The following is a 15,170-nucleotide window of genomic DNA, read 5'->3' as shown; positions in this document are numbered from 1 at the left end:
TTTCATCGTTGTAAAAATTATTCACTACACTTCAACAATCGTTCACTTTTCAACTGAAAATCTGACAGAAAATCTAACAGAAAATCGTTGGTTACAAAATCGTTATGTGTGTTTGCACCTTTAGGCATTTCTGGGAGAGTAGATAAGTACTGTATACTCTGATTGTCCTGCATTTCATTCTCTCACATTGTTTGTGTTAACATAGACTTAGGCACAGGGCCGGCCCGAGCCTAATATTTTTGGTAAACGAAGATACATTTTGGCTCCCCCTGGCTGAATTTGCACACGCAGAAGGTGCACCCGACAAAGGAAAGGGATGTGGTCTCATGGGATAAGCCCGAATCATAAGCGCCAATCATGCTGGGTACATACCCAATGCTCTTGGAGCTGCTGGGCATGCTCACAGTCCCTTTCTCCAGTCAATAGATGCCGCATGCATGCACATGTCATCTATTCACCATTCCCCCCCCCCCCCTCAGCTAGAGCACTTTGTCGCCAAAATAGGGATGGTTGGGAGGCATTCTAAAGGAAAGGTCTCAAAAGAAAGGTGCGTGGTCACACAATAGAATTCCCAATTCAAACTACACCACACAAAAACACAATCTTATTCACATTACACCGCACATAGGGCCTGATTCAGACCCACTCGCAAGCGGGTCGATTGCCAGGCAGTGTGCACGCTTGAGCCCCAGAGCGAGTGAGAAATTCACTCGCTCCGGGGCTCGCTACAAACGGGGCGGCTGTCGATGTTGATCGACAGCTCGCAACGTTTGGAAGGCGGGAAGGGGGGTTGGCTGTTCAAACGCCTGCCGTTTGAGGGCGGCCCTACTGGCATCACGAGTGATGTCAGTAGTGAGCTTCTGGCTCTATTAGAGCCGGAAGCTCACTTGGGCTGTGGCAGATGAGACCCTACCACAAGGGTCTCGTCGCAAGCCCGATGGTCGCGACCATGCGACCATCACTTGGCCGCTCGCAAAAGCTGTGGGGGGTCACCCACAGCTTAGCGAGCGTCCAGGAGGCCGTTTTCTTTTTAAAAAAGCGGCCGCCCTGATTCAGAGCAAGCGCTCGCTTTTTGCGAGCGGCTCTGAATCAGGGCCATATTGTCCGATTCACATTACACCACATAGTAGTGTCCCTTATTTATGTTCTGACACACAGTAGTGCCCCTTTTACACAATGCCAACATTAGTGCCCCTTATACACAATGCCTACAGTATTAGTGCCCCTAATACAATGCGCACAGTAGTAGTGCCCCTAATACAGTGCCCACAGTAGTAGTGACCCTTGTACAATGCCTATAGCAGTAGTGGCACTTACACATAATGCCCAGAGCAGTGGTACCCCTTCTGCAGTGCCCCCCAGTAGTGGTGCCCCTTCTGCAATGCCCCATTAGTAGTGACCCCAGTAGTAATGCCCCCAAAAGTAATGCTCCCTGTATTAGTGCCTCAGTAGTAATGCCCCTGTAAAATTGCCCCCAGTAGTAATGCCCCTGTAAAATTGTCCCCAGTAGTAATGCCCCCTGTAAAAGTGCTCACAGTAGTAATGCCCCTGTAATAATGCCCCGAGAAGTTAGCCCCCAGTAGTAGTGCCCCTGTAAAATTGCTCCCAGTAGTAATGCCCCCAGTAGTAGTGTACCCAATAGTAATGCCCCTGTGACAATGCCCCCAGTAGTAGTGCCCCTGTAAAAGTGTCCCCAGTAGCCCCTGTAATAGTATCCCCAGGAGCCCCCTGTAAGAGTGCCGCGCAACACACACACACACACACACACACACAAAAACCAGAATACTTACCTTAAGCTTCGATCCTGTGTCCGCTGCCTTCCGCCGCTCCTTTTAACTATGGGAGAGACGCCATAGTGCCTGTGGGGGAAGCCTAGCTGGAGCTCAGGAGTGAGCTCTGGCTGCTGCTGCGGGGAGCCGGGTGCCCGGCAAATGAAGCCTCCCTGCGGCGGCCGCGGGTAGAAGGCAGGAAGGAGTGTGGCGCGCTCGGGGGGAAAAGGGAAGGAGTGTAGCGGCGGGTGGGTTCCTGTATAAGTTTGGCCGCGCTGGGGATTGAGCGCTCTGCTGGCGCCCAGCACATGCGTAGTCGGCATAACGGGCGGACCGGCCCTGCTTAGGCAGTAATAAGAACAGGAGAGGAAAACTATATTATTTTAGCAGATAAATAATTGACTGGCACTAATTGTCATAACAACAGAGTACAATTGCCTAATGTGTGTGCACTATGTCGGGCCATGCGCGTTCCCGTTTGGTCATCAGTCGCATCGTCAGGTTGTCCCTACATGCAGCTTAATCTGTGACTGATGACCCCACGCAGCGGGATGCGGCTGGTGCCGACATATCGGGTGGTTGGGCACCGGATCGGCCCATCATCCGTGCAGTCATCCATCGCATCGAGGGGTACACACATTGTTTAGTGTGTACCCAGCCCTTAGTATCAGGGTCATTTTTTCAGTGTAGTAGTTATAGTTTTACTTTCAGTAAAGCAGAAAATTATTGTATTCGTATTTCTGTAGACTTTTCTACATTGAGGGCCTGATTCAGAGCCGCTCATAAGCGGCCGCTCGTTCGCTCCGAGCGATGTTCGCACATCTGCGCATGGGTCGTAATGCGCATGCACCAACCAGTAAGTGCGGTTGGAAATCGTGTGTTCGCAAAATAGCGAGTGCCTGCTATTTTGAGTGACAAGATGAGGCGTTTGTGGGTGGTAACAGGGGATGGTGCTTGAAAACAGGGAGTGGAGGTCCGAACGTAGGCGTGCCAAACGGTCAAAACGGGCGTTTTAAGGGTGTGCATAATTAACAAAGCAGCGTCATCGGCCACGTCACTTGGTTGTTTCTTAGCCTGAACTGTTCGCATGATTGCGGTAGGAAAATCCAACCACAAGCACTGCAAGCAGTTCAGACGCCTTTCGATGTACTCGATTAATCTAATAAATAGCGGAGATGACGTATGATGCGAACAGCAAAGGGGCATCTTTACAAAATAGCGAGCGCATGTTTCGTTCACTCGCTCAGACATAGAGGCGTCAACAGACCGCAAAGAGCAAGCGCTCAATTTAAATAGCCGGCCCCATTTTCTGAACGAGCGAGCACAAATAGCGTCTGGCTCTGAATCAGGCCCGAGTCCTGATGTGTAGTCTACATAAAAATCAGTGCTATAAATAACAGTAACAGTCCGTCACCTTATCACTGTCTACACATATCAGCATTTCCATGTGACCTTTTATTACTACAGACTGTGATGGAATGACAACATCTCAGCCATGTTTTATTCTCTTTGTTCAGGCCTATACAAAGGAAACTGCTTCAGAATTAATCACTTTCCAGAAGACAACGACTATGACCACGACAGCTCAGAGTATATTTTACGTGAGTACCTTTTTCTTTTGTTGTAAGGCATTCAGGGTCAACCTTGTTCTATAAAACTATCTGGATATAAATGATGCTAATGCGTGGGGACTTGGTTTATGTTATGAGTGCCAAATACAGAAAGATAATAATAAGAACCAACCTTCTTCTTCTGTGAGTTTGTATTTGCTGTGTTGTATTTATCCTATGTGCTCACTTTTGTATACAGTATATGTTAAAGATCTCAGAAGGTTTTTTTTTTTTTTTCAAGCAAAAAGTGTTTGTTTATTAAAGCAGTTAGCCCTTATTCCTGTGAAACTGGGACACTTTTACAGAATTAAGGGCTTCTGCCTACGGGCGGGACGTATTAATCAAACAAATGCTGTCAAACCTCAGAAAACTTACATTTTCTGAGGCTTACCGCAATACATTTGGTTTCCCATATTTATTAAAATGATCCGCAGAGAATATCAGAGACAGGGCTGGCTCTTAGGGTGTTCGACCAGTGCGGTCAAACAGGGGCGCCACCCCATAGAGGGCGGTGCTGGGCCCTGGAGTAGCTGCATGGATTCAGTACCGGTAGAGGGCTGGGTGAAGCCCAGCTAGTGACGGAGTGCTGGGCTCTCCCCCAGCCTGACGTTACACGGGAGGCGTGTCATGCGGGCACGCCCCCAAATAATGGCAGTTATGGGGCGTGGCCTATGGCAATTAGACCACACCTCTATTTTCGGTCGCTAGAGGGGCTTTACACTGAGCCGGCACAGTGCGCAGCTACCCCTGGAGTCGGCCCTGATCAGAGATATCCGCTGTGGACTGCCGACACTTCAAACCCCTCAGATTTCTATGGAGCTGCGATGTGTCGGTATGCAGCAAAGTCCGGAAAGAGAAACTTTCTGGAGCTTCTGCCCGATACACAACTATAGGTGGCATTGCCTATGGACTCCTTTCCAAAGGATCCCTCTCTGTCCCCCTGACATAATACACCCAGAAGTTATCATTTTGCAAAGGGACAGCTCTTATCGGAGGAGGTAGGTAATCATACATACTGCGTTATTAAACACCAGTATGTATGTAATAGAAGGCGGGATGGATCACATAGTATATGCGATACATCATACATCCCAATATATGTATTAATCTGTGTAGCAGGTGGTGGCCATCACCAGATGTAGCCATTGGTGGCTAGCGCAGAGTCTCTTATGTGATAATGTCCCCATGCTAGTTGTCACACATTTAGGACAACGGCGGCACCTGACAGCTGACTGCCCTCCTAAGCTGAATTGCACAAATGGATCTTCCCAGAAATTACGACCTAGAAGTCCAGGATCATCAAATACTTATGCAAAACAGTCAATCAGCAAATATATGAAAAACCTTTCAATAGTGCTCACAATAAAAATGAATAAATGCAGCAAATATTAAATGTTCAACGATGAAAGAAAATCTTTCACTTACAGTGGATTCGTTTTTATTTCTTTTTGTTATGTATTAATTTCACCATATCCTTTTTTCCTTCTTCACATACGAGGTATGGCTATTAAATAACGAGAGTGCGTGAGTTTAAAGGGAGCGGGGGAACAATGACTTTGGAATATTCTAAAACGGTTTAGCCAGTTTCACCCCTCTCACACAGATAGTTTGCTGTCACATGGTGTTCGAAAAAGTTGTTTTTCCCATGTGTTGTAAAAATGCAAAGTAGTTCAAAAGTAGAGCAACGTATTCCCAGAATAGATAAAAAGTTGTTGTTACTTTTGGCTGCAGTAGGTCGGAAGGCTATATTACAAATATGGAATCATGACTCAACACTTACTTTAGCCATGGCTACCTCTAGGCTACTCTTTTGATTCTCTATGGATTGGATTGAAGCAACCTTAAATAAAGAAACACTGATGCCCTCACTGTTTCAATGCTGGAGTAAATATATTCAGACGCTCCTTTTATCTACGAAATTAGCTATCCAACGATGCTTCCAACACACTTCATGGTATTTTTACCAATTGCTAGATGCTCCCCCATGGATGAATCAATGACTCGTGGACTTCGGGTGAGCACCAGTTGTGCTTGTTACTCGTATTTTATTCTTTTCTCTTTTTTTCTTTTTATTGTACTGCTTCAGAGTATTTGCTAATCTGTTAATCAACGGGTGGTCGCAACATGGGAGTGTTATCTTTTATATTATTTGCTTTACACATATTCATACTCTGCCTAAGATAGTCACACAATACTGTTGATGTCAATTAATATATTAATATTGGGTCTACATTAGGGATTGGTTTTTCCTATCCTTAACTATACTATGCTATTTACTTTTCTTTGTTATGTAATAACTCTTTTAGATGGTACCATCTTATATATTGTATTGTACTGTACTGTGCAAAGCTTCAATAAAAATATTTTTGAAAAAAACAATAATATAACTTACAATCTGACCCGTAAACCAAGATTTTATGTCACGTGCACATGTGTTTGAGTGGCAGAAAAGATTTAGCGTAGGTCGTGAGGATGTTGGAGGTGATGAATGTCCCGGAAGGCCTTGCACATCAAAACCAAATGAAAATGTGGAAAAAATTTAGAAAATTGTTCAAATTGGCCATTGACTCAGCATCCGAGTGATAGCAGAAATGGTAAACAACAACAAAGAAACTGTTAGGCAAGTATCCCATCAAGATTTTAACACAACAAAAGTTTTTGCTAAGATGGTTCCAGGGCTTCTCACTGACGTGCAGGAAGAAAATCGAAAGCAAATGTGTACAGACGTTTTAGAACAAACTGAAGCGGATTCGCATTTTTTAGATTAAGTTATAACCTGTGAGTCCATGCACTGGAAAACACCATCATCACCAAGCATGAAGAAAGCACATCAAAGCAAATCCAAATTCAAAGCCATGTTAATTGTTTTTTTTATATCAAGGGTTGATTTTGGAAGACTGGGTACCAGAAGGTGCAACAGTGAATCAACATACTTCAAAAATGTTCTAGCAACTTTGCGCAAAAGAATCAGAAGAAAGAGGTCGGAGTTGTGGGAAAAAGGTTTCGTCCTTCATCAGGACAACGCACGAACACACACAGCTCTCTCTGTGACGCAGTTTAGTGGCGAGAAACAGATTGCAGTGCTAGAACACCCTCCATACTCGTCAGACCTAGCACCGTGTGACTTCTTTCTTCTCCCTAAAGTCAAATCTGTACTCAAGGGAACCCATTTTGCATCAGTTACTGAAGAAAATGATGAAGCTGTTGATACAGCTGACAGATAATGAGCTTTACATAGAGGGGGAACCAGTGGCAAACAGTGGATTTCTAGAGGAGGGTTACCAAATGCTTGATTTTAGAGCGAGCTTGGCCAGTCCATGAAGAGAGCCTCATTAACACTTAAAGTGCGTACACACTGGGTGATATTACTGATCGATTGCGCAATTACGGCATCGTAATCGTGCAATCGCTCAGTAATCGTGCACAAATGGTGCACTTTTATGTCAGAAACGACCAGCAATGCGCTGGTCGTTTCCGACATTGTCCATCGCCGGAACATGCAGGACAATCTGCCGAAAATGACAGATTGGCATGTTCAGGAATGATGGACTGTGCCTGCACGGAACGACTGATCGTTCAGTGCAGACACTACAGGTGATCAGGAATGACGGTACGATTACGATGTCATAATCGTACTCTTTCCTGGTCGCCCAGTGTGTACGCACCTTTAAACAGTTATAATATGCATCATACAAAGTGCAGTGTATATCTATATCATAATTCCGACATATACAGGGCCAGCAAACATAGTTAACCCATTAAATGTGGCAGTAGGGCAATCCAGCCTGAGCTGAATGCTTTTATTTCAAATGTGGGCATCAGAGCAAATCTGAGAGTTTGGGTTGAGCGGCAGTAGATCCTAGCACTGCCCTGGACATATATGTACACATTTGTTTTCTTGTGCACTGGATAGCGTATGTTATACACTATTAATAATTATCCCTATAGATGGTCTATATTAGTGAACCGCTACCAGTGCACATTTTCCAGATCTCCTGGTTGGTACAAAGGTGAAATCATTACTGGTTGTGTTAATTACTTCATAGTAAAATCTAATTATATACTGTTATAGTTGTCATAGTGTGGGTGGGGAGGGGGGTTTCCAGGCAACCATAACCCCCCCCCTGGGTTTGCCTATGGGAACACAGTTAAAATGTACTTTATATAATTAAACATAAATTATAGCATCAGTCTTGTTATTTAATAGCTACTGCTCATAATATAAGATATCCCAAGATCGTGGTGAGAAAAAAAATATACAAATAAAGAATGTGTGTGTAGTGTAGACATTTTTAAATAACATTTTTAACCCTTGTTAACATGCACAATTTTGAGGTTATTGAAGGTCACTGTAGACATCCCCAATGCGTTTACCCCCAAGTAAACACATATAGATTTGGACAAGATGTATGTGGGATAACAAGAATGCAATGCACAAAAACACTGGTGAAAATGTGAGTGGTTATGTTGACCATAGAAACAATTGTAAAACACATGACATTAATACCAGTACATATGAGGTCCTAAATGGCATGAAAACGCAGCTTTGTTATGTCCCCCGCTCCACACCGTATGTGCAGCATCACATTCATCTGGCATTATACAGAGAAAATACACCTCAGCTATACTTCAGATGGGGCATAAAATATAAATTAGAAGATCAGACACATCTTTTAAGATTTTGTCTGTGTATATCCTGCCTGCCTACTTCCTGTGTGTCCCTAAATATCTGCCTTCATTTTCCTACTTAGTGGAATTACAAACTCTATCTGAGATGCTTCTTTGGTGCATTGCTGTTTCAATAAATGCCAAATGGATGGAACATAGCACAAACAGATACGTGGCAACTGTTCCTATGTACCTGTACTTAAGGAGGGATTGAGAGTAATGAGGAGAGAGAACATTAAAAATGTTTGCATCCCATAGCAATATTTTGAAGGAATCCACCAATTGTCTAGTGCCACCTAGGGGGCATGTGTCATGTCTTGTCATTTTCATGTCAATAATACCACATATAATTATCAATCCACCATTTCATGGATATCATCAAATTCCCAGATCATCTCTTTTATAAATCATCAATAATATAATGTCCTCCAACAACACCTTTCATCACCATGGCCTCCATATTATCATGACACTGATCAATACTATATATCATGTCTCCTACTGAATATTATCATATCACCCATATCATAGTCTCCTCCATTAAACTAAAATTATTCATGTCCCTCATAATTCCTAATATCACCATATCTTCCACCAATCCTCTTTGTCATCGTGTTCCAATCAATCTATTATTGAGTCCTTTAGGAGAAAAGCGTTATATAAATAAAATTATTATTATTATTATTATTATTATTATATCTCCATGTCCCACATCAATGCATATCATCATCATGCCCCCATCAAATCCCCCACATCACCTTGCGGCCATCAGTCCCTGTCCCTTATTTAATCCTCTCTTCCATCAACTAAGACTGGAATTGTTTAATTTAATATGACATATATATAATGATACTGTTTATGCTTATGTCTTGGTGCATACACATGGTCAGATTTCTTAGTCGATTTAAATGATAACGATATTGTTTGATCGTTTAAATCAACCTTTTTTTGCCCCTTCAAACAGCCAAACGATGCGTGGGCACGGATGGTCGATATTGACCATCGCCCGTGCATGCAGGCCAACCTGGTCAATATTGACCAGGTTAGCCTGGATACTATAGGGACCCCCGATCGTTGATCGAGGGTCTGTATAGTAGTTGATGGAATGGAGCATGTGCTGGATGTTCGATAACGATCATCCAGCACATGCTGGTCGATCAGACAACGATATCTGATTGTTGTCTGATCTGAATGTGTGTACTACGATCCATTACTTTGTTGCACGTAAATGTATTAGTCTACACTGTACATTCTTGCCTGTGTTTTGTATGTATCCATCTGTTTTCAGGTTTCTACAGTATTTGAAGGTTCTTAAAACCTATCTAATTTCTCTATCAATATTACATACTGTATTGTCATTGTCTCCACATCAATCCCCCAATATCATCATGCCCACTAGTAATCTCCAGTATCATCTTATTAAACACTGATTTTTTCCCTACACTCCACTTACCTGCTGCCCTCCTCCTCTATGTGCCGCAAGTACAGTGCAGCCCCCTGACCCTTCCTCCTCCATACACCACAGCAGCCTAAGGGGTCTATTTACAATGCTGTGTTAGGAGCTGATTGGCTGGTACCTTATCACCGTTCACTTTATCTCCTAACTGCCATGTCACAGGCTGTGTTTGAAAAATGTCAGTTAGGACCTGTTTGGCTGGTATCTTATCACCGTCCACTTTATCTCCTAACACAGCTTAGTAAATAGACCCCAAAGAGTTGCTGGAGTGGCAGAGTGGAGACTGTATGTCCCCCTCTCATTGCATGTAATTTCTCTCATAGGAAGGTGAAAGAAAGGTTTTTCTTTGATGATCCAAAGAGGTACAAGTTCCCTTTCAATTATTTTATAACTGTGGGTCTCATTCAGACCCGCTCGCGAGCGCAGGACGCTCGCAAGCGGGTCGATGTTACCCCAATGCGCATGCGCACGACGGAGGGAGCTCCGTCGTGCGCATGCGCAAGACCCGGACAGCGACAGCCAAGCTGTCGCTCCGGGTCTCGCACCAAAGGGGGCGTGCTGTCGATGGTGACTGACAGCACGCCCCCTTTGGTGGGCGTGCCGGGGGCGTGGCTGCCAGATGGAGGCGTTCCCATGGGAATGCCCACCGTCTGGGTCCGGCCCCACTGACATCACTAGTGATGTCAGTGGGAGTGATTTTGGCTCTGATAGAGCCAAAATCACTCCAGGGCTTGCGGCCACGAGACCCTACCGCAGGGTCTCGTCGCAAGCCCGATGGTCGCGATGGTCTTGATCATCGCGACTATCATCATGGACGCTCGCATAAGCTGTGGGTGGTAACCCACAGCTATGCGAGCGTCCAAAAGGCCGCTCCACATTTAAATAGGATGGCCCTGATTCAGAGCGAGCGCTCTGGTCAGAGCATCCGGCTCTGAATCAGGGCCTGTGCCAATATGCAATAAATGACCACAATCTAAATAATAATAATTTATTTATGAACCGGACAGATTCAGCATGATAACAATATAGTTGGACAGTGTAACATTTACTACTTCATACACTTTAAAGTCTGACTGGGCTATACTATTGTATTATTCTGTGGATTATACTTCAGTGATGGACACTGAAGTTTAGAAAACAAAGACATAGGTAATTATTCATGATATATCACATAAATGTGATAATGACACTGTAAGTAAACATTCTGATCTTTAATTTGCAGTTCTGTGTCTGCTTGAGGCCTTTAAATAAGATGGATTGTTTCAGGAGACATGTGCTTTGATGTTTGTGAAGATTATAGTCATTACTGACTTAACAGCTCCTGTCAGTATCTGTCACAACATTCACTGTATTAGGTGCATTTGCCATACTGTACTGCACATAGAGAAATCCTTCAGTTTTAAATGAAATTATGTGTTTACCTTTAGTGGAAGAAAAAAATGTTGATGTATTTTAACAGGCTACCACCTGGTCCACTCCATTGTCTTATTAGTTGTAAAAATGTCTAAACCAGAGGTTCCCAAACGCAGTCCTCAAGGCACCCCAACAGTTCATGTTTTAGAGATATCTATGTTTAAGCACAGATGGTTAAATCAAATACTATTTAAGTCACCTGTGCCCAAGCATGGTTATCCTTAAAACCTGGACTGTTAGGTAGTCTTGAGGAACGGGTTTGGGAACCTCTGGTCTAAACCATGCACGCAATAGTTCAAAAACAGGGAAGAAATGTTGTTTAGGAGATGTTATTAAACAACTGCAGCATAACCCACATCCTGAGTATTCCTATTCATACACCAAGGGGCCCATTTATCATAGTGGCATTGGGGCCCCGAAAAGCATAATTACTTGTCGTTGCATATTGAGGCTATTTAACAAAACACCCTTCTAGGGACACCTGCTGCAATAGGACCCTCTGCACAGAGGCTGGCTGTATAGTGATAATAACTATCACTTTACTGCCTGTGCTGACACTGGGCCTGATTCAGAGCCGGACACTCTGACCAGAGTGCTCGCTCTGAATCAGGGCCCTCCTACTTGAAAATGGAGCGGCCTCTCGGACGCTTGCATAGCTGTGGGTGACCACCCACAGCTTATGCGAGCGTCCATGACCATCGCGACCATCGGGCTTGCGAGGAGAACCTGCGGTAGGGTCTCGCTGCCGCAAGCCCAGGAGTGATTTTGGCTCTATCCCATGGGAACTCTATCCCATGGGAACGCCTCCATCTGGCAACCATGCCATCGGCACGCCCACTAAAGGGGGCGTGCTGTCAGTCACCATCGACAGCACGCCCCCTTTAGTGCGAGATCCATAACGACGGCTTGGCCGTTGTTATTCGGGTCTCGCGCATGCGCACGACGGAGCTACCTCCGTCGTGCGCATGCACATTTGGGTACCATCGACCCGCTTGCGAGCGTCCTGCGCTCGCGAGCGGGTCTGAATGAGACCCACTGTGCATGGCAATATCATTTTGCGATAATCAGCCAGGGAGGAGATAGGAGGCTGCCTGGTTAAGGATCTTCTGGATCCCTCTCTGGCAATAATCTCCCAAGTTATATCAGCTAGCTAGTGCGACCAAGCTTTAAAAAGCCAAGCTTTATGGAGTTTGGTAAAATGGGAATAGCAGTCTGCAGTGTTAGTTATTCTAAAGCTTTGTTGAAATTGTCTAAGGGGTCTATTTACTAAGCCTTGGATGGAAATAAAGTGAACAGAGATAAAGTCCCAACCAATCAGCTCCTAACTGTCATGTGTCATGCTGTGTTTGAAAAATGAAAGGAGCTGATTGATTGGTACTTTATCTCTGTTCACTGTATCTCCATCCAAGGCTTAGTAAATAGAACCCTTAGGGGTCTAGTTAGTAAGGGGAGAAAAGGGGGAAAAACGCTAAAGACAGAGAAAATCCCTGTACATACCACTTCTCAGTATGTACTAAAGGGATTTTCTCTGCCTGCAGCCTGCCAGCGCTAAGTGCAGGCTACAATATCACACTGCACCTGGGACACTTAGCGCTGCCAGAAACACCTATGGCAGCGCTAAGTGTCCCAGGTATTACTAAGAGGAGATGTCACTTACCGTCTGCTGACTTCTCCAGCGCTGATTTCGCCTCCAGTAGCTGCCGTTATCTGCTTCTCCTCACTGGAGAAGCAGGACTTGAGCTGTGTCAGGTTGGCCGTTTGTAAATAAAGTTTGTGGGAAAAAAAAGTCGCTGCTGCTGCCGGCCGGAGATGGTGAGTAACACAGGGCTGTAGGGGAAGGGAGTCTCAGCTGTTACCGCCGAGGGGGTGACTTAACATTCACCCTCCTCGGCTGGTCTATTTTTAGTAACTGCTGCGTTAGCCAGCTCCTGCTTCGCAGCAGTAGCAGACGAAGCAGGAGTGGCATTAACGCAGGGTCTTAGTAAATAGACCCCTTAATCCTTAAAGCATGCATAACGTGCTATTTTCTGCATGGTTGTACCTATGATAAATAAACCCCACAATATATATTGCACAATGTAATTATTATTATGTGTCTTACGGCCCAATTCAGAGTTATACGATATTCTCATCGTTGCGACGTCTTTGGACACAGCAATGATGACAAAAATATTCTAATGCTGCAGGAAGCATCTGAGGACATCAGTCGAGATGGCTGCAGTCATAGTCAATTTGTGTAAACTTAGTAAGCTAAAGATTACTCAGAATGGGAAACGGAACTGCTCAGCTGGGGCCAGGAAATCTGCATCAGAAAACACAGGCTCTCGTCCTGGCATGCCTACAAAACAGGGGCGACATTCAAGGACGGGGGAAAGCGATCTCGCAGGATCCATTCTGCATATGCGAATAATGGGTCATGAGTATGCTCAGTCCCTTGGTGCTGGTTCTAAAAATATGCAACTTTTTTTTACACCCAGAAGCATGCACAGATCCCATTGATCTGTGCATGGGTCTGCTGAACACACTGCCCATAGGCAGCTCTATTGTGCTCAGTCCAAATACAACTGAACACTCACGCTTGCAAACACGATTGCATACACCATCATTAGACATGTTCAGTCACACAGGATTAGCAAATTTGTGAGTTTCTTTGAAACAAACTTACTCGGGTCTATGCAACATCAAGTGTGTTTACTACTCGGCCAGACATAGATTCTTAGTAAATTTACTCCTAGTCTGCAGTGCTGGAGGCTGACAGCTGCTGCAATGTGACAGTAGGTGTCCAAGGGAAAGCATTCAGGTGGGATAATGGAGGAAGTGTCATGATGTGGGGTCACAAAATGCACAAACCATACAGATGTGACATTTCAGTAAATAACCAAAGTTACCAGTTAAAAACATAGAACACATTTTGAAACTATCAAAATAATTAAAACATTGCCTTTATTTATTTATTTTTTGAAATCACTAAGGACATTATATACACCTACTGTACAATTATTATTTTTTTTTCTAGGAATCGTGTATATATGAAAAATCCCAGAACATTTTTTTTACCCCATTATTGGGTTGTGTGTTTACACAACTGCAAAATCCATTATGAAAACAGACAATACAAGACACTACCTAAAACAACACCTCAAAATAGCACAAATCTGGGTCTCTGAAATCAATAGCTTCAGCAGGTCTACATCCTTCAGTGTTGCACTTCGTTTAAGCAGGAAGAACAAATTTGTAACAAAAACTAGGCTGAACCCTGGGTGTTTTCACTGAGGCATATTTTTATGATTATTAACATCATAGTTGCCAAATTTTCAGAGCTCCCCCCTGGGTGATCCTTAGGGAGTTCTGTGAAGTCCGCAATGTGCAGGACTTGATGGCTTGAGGCCTCACAATCGAGACTGCATTAACCCCGGCAATTTTAAAGCAATGGTCCGCTCACTGCTGCAATACATAGCAGATCAGAGGTGAATTGCTGCACCATACTTGCCGGCTTTTAAAATGTCCTTTCCGGGAGCAGCCGGAGAGGATCTGGTGCTCTCAGCTTCAGGGGGCGGGGCCAGGCTACAGCCATCATTAGGCCCCACCCCCTTTACAGTAAATCCCTGTTATTTACGGGTCCGGAGGGAGGGGCAAAACTGTCACGACTCGCATCATTAAGACCCACCCCCTCCCTACGGACCTGTACATTTCTTGGAAAATCTCCCCATCCTGCCCACTTCACTAAGGAAGTGGGCGGGATGCAGGAGATTTGCCTGCTCCTCCAGGGGTGCCGGGGAATACCAGAAAAATCGGGAACCTCCCGCAACTCTCGGGAGAGTAGGCAAGTAAGTGGTGCACACATACTGAAAGAGTGATCAGAGGGCAAAGGAGATAACAACCTAGCCTCCAGGTCGTGACAAGGTAACATCTGACCATGAGCACAGTCCCTGTCCCAATCCTCTCACTTGGGGGGAGATGCACTAAGCCTTGGAGAGTGATAAACTGGAGAGTGATAAAGTACCAACCAATCAGCTCCTGAGTTTAGAGGCTGTGTTTGAAAAATGACAGTTATGAGCTGATTGGTTGGTGCTTTCACTTTATCACTCTAAGGGGTCTATTTACTAAGCTTTGTTAGGAGATAAAGGGAACGGTGATAAGGTACCAGCCAATCAGCTCCTAACTGTAATTTTTCAAATACAACCTGTGACATGGCAGTTAGGAGCTGATTGGCTGGTACCTTACCTCCGTTCACTTTATCTCCTAACAAAGCTT

At 44.5% G+C, this 15,170-nt stretch overlaps 1 protein-coding gene across 1 annotated transcript in view; it reads left to right on the top strand.

The window, feature by feature from the left end:
* The window catches only part of CACNG4 (calcium voltage-gated channel auxiliary subunit gamma 4), a 113,179-nt gene that overhangs the window by 89,810 nt on the left and 8,199 nt on the right, over positions 1-15,170 (top strand). Inside the window, exon 2 of the mRNA XM_088467936.1 lies at positions 3,287-3,370. Within this exon, the coding sequence (XP_088324062.1) occupies positions 3,287-3,370 (84 nt within the window). The remainder of the gene's footprint in view (positions 1-3,286; positions 3,371-15,170) is intronic.

Source organism: Taudactylus pleione, unplaced genomic scaffold (genome assembly GCF_031769625.1).
Source record: "Taudactylus pleione unplaced genomic scaffold, aTauple2 ptg000012l, whole genome shotgun sequence".
Classification (NCBI taxonomy): Eukaryota; Metazoa; Chordata; class Amphibia; order Anura; family Myobatrachidae; genus Taudactylus; species Taudactylus pleione.
This window is presented reverse-complemented; position numbering and strand designations above follow the sequence as displayed.